Raw genomic sequence first — 7,573 nt, 5'->3', positions numbered from 1 at the left:
AGAGCTGTTTTTTTTTGTTTTTTTTCCAAAAGCAAGGATGGCCGATCACATCTTAAAGTTTTATGTGGGAATTAAGTGTCTAATTCACAGCCATCACAGAGCAGGCCTTGTCAGAAAAGGCTTTCCATTGTTCTGAAGAAGTTGGAAAACTTTATAGCACATACAGGGTTTGGGGGGGGGAGGAATAAGGAATGGGTCTGCCCTGCTTGAGAACAAGCAAGATTACACCAGAAAAGTCTTCTGCTTTCTCAGCTCTCTAAGAACAAATCCTGAGAGCCTCTGATCACCGTTTAAAGGAGAGGTCCCATAGGAATACTTTGCTTCTCCCATACAAAGTGGTATTTTTCCTTGAGACCTGTACAGAGGTTGGGTAGCTAAAGCTAAAAGAGACCGAGTACTTAAGTTTATCCTTTTAATACAGATCCCTATCCTCCTGTCTCCTTCATTTGAGAGAATCTATCACTCATGTTTAGGGCACTAAAATCATGGGTTTATTGGAGACATGCTACATTAGGAAAGGATCAAAATAAGATTTTCTATGCAGATGTTTCTAGATGCCTACAGCTCTTTGGCAGATATCACATAGTGTATTTTAAAATAGATGTCATTTTAGTGAGCCCTCCTAAAATTAAAACATGCCTGAAGTTGGTGATATAAAGGAAATAGTTCACTTTTTTTAGGTTTTTATCTCTAATTTGGCTCTTATCAGATTAACACATTAGGATAAAGCCTAGAAAAAATGTGCTTATCTTTGGTCCTCAGTGCTTGCCAGTGCAGATGTTAGTGGGGAGAAAGATCTGATTTCCCAAATAACCTCCACTTATGGGGAGGAATATCTTCCAAAGAAGAGAATGGTGTGGGTTGTGTTGTGTCTGATGAAGAAAAGGAATGGATGGTCAGCTTTGAACTCATAACAAATTGGGCGACACAGAGGCACTACAGCAAATCCCACGGCACCAACTGCTTCAGTGCCCTCTTCGTTGACTTCCACAAATGACTTCTGGATGGCTTTGGACACAACTAAACCATCTTTCTTGGAGATTCCTGACAAATCAGCTTTTCCCCAGTCAAAAACATTCATCACTCCCATCTCCTGGAGAGTTTTGTTGAGAATGTAACTTTCCTCCATCTTGAACTGGGGAAGGTACACCTTCACTCTCAGCTGTTGCAGCCTGGCTGAGCTGGTCCATCCTGCTAGTTTCTCATATGTGAGGGTGCATTCAATCTGTCAGGTGGTATTGATAATAATGTTTAACACCATAATGAACAGAAGGAAAAGATTAAAAGGTTCAGTTTTTCCCACTTGTCTTCTGACCACACTAGAGCAATGTTAAAGTTTGCAGCCCCTTATGTATGCTACTAGAGAGAAAAAGTAGTATTACCTGTTCTAGGCCAGTAAAGTCCTCACAGACAACTTCAGGAAGAAGAATGAACATGCTCAGTTCATTATCAAAGTATGGGAGCTCTATCACTTTCATTTTCACTTCCTCTATGATGGCCATGTTAAAATAACCTTCTTGAAACATCATCTGCACTGTCCTTTTCTCATTCTGGAACACATGAAACATATTAAGCAGGAAATACAGAAATTATTACTCTGGTTATAATTGGTTCCAGTATTAAGATTAGAGTTCAGTCCAGAATACAGTATTCACACTGGTCATGGGTTTAATGTACTTGTAGCATTGATGTATTCCTCCCTCTTAACAGTGGTTCCAATGAAGTTATCAATTTCTGTTATTGTAGGAGACTGACATCTGATTTCTATCCCCAGCTATTTCAGTTCCTGCCCATACTTTACCTTGTTCAGTTGGAAATATGTTTCCTTAGTGTCTTCTTTCTTAAATTCTACTGCCCACTTTCCTTTAAAATATATAGCATTGACCAGGACAAGTACAGTGGAGGGATCAATAAACCCAGCAGCAAATAGGTCTTTGATTTTACCTTTAAAAATAACAAATTAAGAACAATTATTACTTTGTTCAGGCAATCAGCTGCATTTGACTATCAAAAATTACTTTGTAAATCTGAAAAGTAGTATCGTGCTGTCAGACAAATATCAAAATATTTATGTACAGCTTTTGAAGCCAGAAACTTAAGGCATTTTTATACTTCTTCCTACATTTTTGTCTCATTGAGCAAAAAAAAAAAAAAATGCAGTAAGTGTTTAATATATAAAAATGATGCTATCTTTGAGGGGAAAAAAAAATGTGGAAACTGAAATTCAGACATGATATTCCTAACTGATTGGATTGCAAACCAAACAGCCTGCATATATTCTTCTCTACCTTTTGTCTCGTTTTCCACCCAGAAGTTAATCTTCTCTCTGGCTTCTTCTTCAGTGTATTTAAAATTGATTGCTTCCAGTTCTGCTTGATAGAATTTCTTTGTGGAATCCAAGTATTGCTGGAAAGTACAAATGAGAGAATTCTATTTCAACATGATGATTTTTATAAGATTGATGATTTCATTAGTTCAGCATAATTCCACGTAGTAGATCAGTGAGGAAGAAATGAGTAAAAAAGGTATATACAGTAGATTCATTTAAATAACTCAAGCATTCAGTTTTTAGAGGGAGATTACTTATAAAAAAACATATTTGCAAATATATTTTTCTGTATTTTCAAGCTGTACTGTGCAGCAGAAATGTCTTAGCACAGTAAAAATTATCTAAGATCAAAACCTGGTACCTTTCTTTAAGCTTATGTCATTGCTGTGCTGCCTGTCTTCCCCCAACCACCAAATGAAGAAGGTTGCCTTATTTTGAACAAATAACTGGGACTGATAATACCACAATGAGATATGTGTGTCTGTATATATATATATATATAAAATATATATTTATATTACTCTGCATAGATATATACAGTGTAAGACTTATAACTTGTCTTAAGTATAAAACTTTCCCAGGCTGCTGATCACCTTTTTTTGGCTCTGAAAATCTCTCTTCACCTAGAGTTTAAAGTTTAGGAAGCGAGATGAAATCTTGACTTTAAAAGAGAAAGGTGGCTACAGAGACAAAACAACTGTTTCTAGCAATACTATTACAAAAACATTAAGTCCAGTTTCCTGAAGAAATTATTTGTATGCACTTGTATTGTCTGGGCTGTCAGCGTTCCACAGGAATGTTCTGAGATGGTTAATGCCACTTAAATTAGACTAATTGACAAAAATCTCAAAGAGGCTACTTTCTTCAAAGCCTGGTTTGAAAAGGCAACAGGAATCATATTCGCATAGACTCTGAAGGAAAGGTGGAAGAGTGACTACCATTTTATTAGAAACAGAGAAGACACTGGAGGAGAAAAAAAGTCTGCTGGTCACAGAGCTTTGTTCCTTGGATAGAAATGATGCAGTAAGTGCCATCTCTGTTAGACACCAAGTATGCATGGCAAAGACACATTGACAGTGATTAATGCTATCACATTTTCTGAAATGCCCAAGAAGAGCTGTTACCATAGTTCTCTTTCTTTATATAAAAGCTTTTAAGTCAAAGCTTCTCAGTTTTCTGCTATTCCCTGCATCTAAGCACTGGATGATTGATATGGAAAGGTCCCCTGACTGCAAGAGCTGTGGAGTGCAGTCCTTTGGCAGCACACCCTGACCAGCTCTGTTGTGTTTCATTTCCCTTCCTACTTTATGATGGAAGAAATTCTGCTGAGCTCATGACTCCCAGGAGCTGTTAAAATGGACATTCTTGCAAATTAAGTTTACTTAACAGAATTCCTTTAACTGTATTCTTTTGTATGAATAGTTTTGCTTTTAGCATGAGTAGCTAAAGTCACTGAAGCCTTAGGCTGCAAGCTGTGAACTTTCACCTAGAAAAGTTGAACTTATCTTGAACTGTTGCTTGGTTATGGGAAGGAAGGCCCTAAAACCAGTGCAAACTGGGAGACAAGAAGGGTACAACTGTCAGGAGGAGCTGCAACTCTTCCAGGCAAGAACACCTAGGGTGGCCCACCTGGGGACAGAGAAGGAATCCAATAAGGAACAAGGAGATCCCAGACTAGAAGATTACCATTGGACCAAGAGGCACATGCAAGGTGCACGAACACCGCTTGAAGAACTGATGCACAGATTGTAAGGGTATAAATACCCAGGGGTGTCTTTGTTCTGAGACCCTCTATGGAGGCACTCAGCTCGAGCTGTTCTTATGGCTGCATCATTTAATTAACTGATTTCTTTTCTTGAATTGGCATTTGAGACTCTGCTGTGGGAAACCTAAGGCAAAGAAATTTCTTTAATAGGCACCATGGCCACTTACCTGGAAGAATGGATAAGTAATTTCTCCAAAGAGCCTGTTGGCAATGGTGAGAGAGCAGCCTGGTCTGGGTTCACTGACTGCAGCCAACAGAGCCTGGAACTGGGAATGGACTCCTCCAGCTTCTTCACACTTTGAACAGAAAAACAGAAGTTTCACGATAGCCTTGAGCTTTCCTATGTAAAGCTGGACCTGGGGGTGAATTGCAGCCTCTCTCTGTATGAGATGCCTGACTCCACCCAGTTGATACAGGTATTGGAATAAATGCATCAGAACATCACCTCCAACTCCCCCTGTACCAGATACACAGAATGACAAAACAATTTTCCGTCAGGCCAGCAGTGGCCCACCTCCAAATCACACTGTATCCTACTGTGATGGCTCTGTGCACACTGAGCACAAGTCTGCTGGCGTAGAGCCTGGGAGGAGCAAGCTCCAAGGTGCCTTTGGCATGCCCTGTAGACAAACCTTTGCAGGTGGCAATTTAAATACTTATCACATTTTAGATTGGTACTGCTGTTTTGGCTACAAACCTGTAATGTGAAGGCTTAGCTGTTGAAATGTGTGATCTCACAAGGCCCCTTAAATAACTAAAAAAAGAAGAGTAATAAGCAGGTATGCAAATCTAGATAGAGGCTGCTCAGCCCTGCTGTGCTTTCTCATTAAGTGGTGGTTTGCAAGGAAAAGGCCTGACAAACCGGAACCTGTTGCTTCATCTCAGGGCTGCGACTGTGTCTTACCTTCTCTGAAGTGTATCTGTTTTCTTGGCTTGCACTGCTCAAAACTTCACTGAAATGAAATACCTGCAATGTAAATGTGGAGTGAATGCAGCTGAGTGATGGTATCTCAAAGCTAAAACAGAGTGTTACAAACCTATCCCAAAACACAGCCCCACACAGTCAACAAGGAAGTCCCATTTTTCCTGTATCAGGAGATCTTTGCAAGTGAACAAGAAGCTTTTGTTGAGGGTGAGCTCATGAAATATTTGAAATCTTTCTTCTTAAGAAAGAAGACTTTGGGTATCCAGAAAAGGCAGAAGACCATATCAAAGGGAACCACCGCTTCTGAGCCCTGGAGAGTGGAAGGATAGCACCAAAACACTTTCTTTAGCACTGATGCATTCTTTGAACGATCAATTACTGTAATAGTGTTTAGGCTGAAAAGGTTTGGTATTAGGAATATCTTAAGAGAGGATATTTTTAAAGAGTGCTCTGTGTGCATCACTCCTTTGGATGCTCAGGAACTATATCAGATGGTACTATCAGCCTCTTGGCTCATATGTTGCCACCATCCCTCTTTCAGGGCAAAGGAAACCCACCTTCTCAATCTCTTTGAGTGTGTTGCCCCTGGCCCCGAGGACAACCATTCCAAAGGCAGCTGAGAGACTTAGTGGGGAGAAGAAGATGTTTTCATTTCTTTTTCTTTTGCTCAGCTCTCTGAAAAAGTCAAGACAGAACTTGGCATTGGCTGCGCTGAGGGAGCACATTGTGGCACTGCGATCACCTGCAACAATGGAAACAAAGATTTATGCTTCTCATCCTTACACCTGCTAAGCTTAGGTGCCTTGGTAGAGCACGGTAAGGTTTTCTGCAGTGGCGTGGCTGAGTTGTTCAGCACTTCACGGAAGATTCCTGATTTGCATGTCTGAGATTTCACAGTGAATCTGAAAACCGGCACCCTGAATGGCAGGAGAAACACATTTTGAGAAACAGTATTCCAAGTTCAGCTGTTTCTCCAGCTCAAGCAATAGCTATGGCTTTGTCACGTAGCTCTAACTTTGTCCTAACCACAGTCCCAGCTCACTTTGTGTCCTGATCTTTCTTACCTTGAGTCCTCTGGGCACAGCACTTATTAATTACACCTCTTGATCATACATCACTCCCCGTGTCTGTCTCTCTAAAAACTTGGTATGTATTAATCAGCTGTGCCTCACCCACTGTGTCCTTCTAAGGCTGGTCGCTTAACAAACATTTGACAGAAAACTGGACTACAGACAGACTCATTTAGCAAGATTTTCAACAAAAGCATATTGTGTATTAGTGGAAAACTCCAGTCAGTTTTTATTTTATCTGCAGCTTTAACACTTTTCCCAGATATACTTCAGTTACAATCACAGTTATTACTAGCAGATGGTCTTGAATGTTCTGCAAAACTCTTCACATCTTACACCTAGGACAGAGTTCTTTTCTTATGAAAGCCTTTTCCCAGTGTCTTTATCCAGTAAAGTGTAGAGGCATTTGATCCCTTAGAAAGTCAGTTCAGTATTTTAGAGTTTCCACTATTCTAAGTCACTTTTGTTTTGATTCTTACTGAGTCTGAATAACTTGCTCCACAGACATGGAAGGTACCTTTCTCCCATTACACAAAAAGAATTAAATTATCCGTATAAATGTTTAAAAGATGGAATAGTGTAGACAGATTATGCTCTCATAAATTACCAATCTGGATCATGCAGGAGAAGCAGGAAAAGGTTTGGTTTTAATCTTCTTTAGAAACACACCTGTTAAAGCCATTGTACAAGTTAAGACCAGCTTCAAAACAGAGCCCATACATTGTAATGTCATCCAAACCATTGCATAGCATCTTGAAAATATTCTCACTTCCTCAAAATACATTATATAGAGTATATATGTGCTAAGTAGATATATATGTCACTAATGCACATATCAATCTTTAGATATTTCATAGTTATGTCATTTGTAATGTAAACATTAGAAGGGAGATATTTACCTTCTCCTCAGGACTGGTGGTGTTGACTGTTGAGCTTGATGGCAGGTCTTCTGGAGCGATGGGATATAAAACCATTGCCACTCCCAGTGGCAGCATAATCTTCTTTCATGATGAATCACATTCCTGTCTGTTGCAAGCAGTTAGTATAATGAGGGGACCTTTTGTGGTATCTTGAATTTCTCCTTATCCCTAGGAATTCAGAAAGAAATCATTATTTAAATGCATACCGAGATATGAAAAAATTATACCTAGTTATAAAAAAGAGAGCAAACTCCTAGTAACAAAGGGGATTTCAGGGGTTTTACCTGTAAAAAAAAAAAAAAAATTGTGCAAAATTTGATGTGTGGTGCTGTCAGAATTGGCACCATCGAATGCACACACATATGTTTTTGTAACGTTAATTAATAAAACCTCTGCAGGTGGCACAGCAGCAAGGGAAAGAAAAACAAAATTATAAAATAACCTGTTTGGCCAATCATGATGTAAGGCAGTGGTTCCAGAGTGGAGGTAGGGCAATTCCCTTTGCCTGTTCCAGTTCTGTGCTTCTGAAGACTTCTCTCTTAAAGATCCCTTCCAGGGACCTTT

The 7,573-nt window shown here is 39.5% G+C and overlaps 1 protein-coding gene across 1 annotated transcript; it reads right to left on the bottom strand.

The window, feature by feature from the left end:
* Positions 1-820: 820 nt before the first annotated feature.
* Positions 821-7,097, bottom strand: LOC104521033 (serpin B4). Its single transcript, XM_029083732.1, has 9 exons — positions 6,989-7,097; positions 6,697-6,758; positions 5,577-5,751; positions 4,999-5,061; positions 4,262-4,450; positions 2,289-2,406; positions 1,802-1,944; positions 1,383-1,550; positions 821-1,225 (listed from the first exon to the last, which is right to left on the bottom strand). Exons 3-9 carry the CDS (start codon positions 5,742-5,744, stop codon positions 821-823), a joined length of 1,254 nt encoding a protein of 417 aa, XP_028939565.1. The 5' UTR covers positions 5,745-5,751; positions 6,697-6,758; positions 6,989-7,097.
* Positions 7,098-7,573: the final 476 nt, after the last annotated feature.

Source organism: Antrostomus carolinensis, unplaced genomic scaffold, assembly GCF_000700745.2.
Source record: "Antrostomus carolinensis isolate BGI_N321 unplaced genomic scaffold, ASM70074v2 scaffold49442, whole genome shotgun sequence".
NCBI lineage: Eukaryota > Metazoa > Chordata > Aves > Caprimulgiformes > Caprimulgidae > Antrostomus > Antrostomus carolinensis.
Note: the sequence above shows the minus strand (reverse complement) of the source record. Positions and strands in the feature narration are given on the sequence as shown.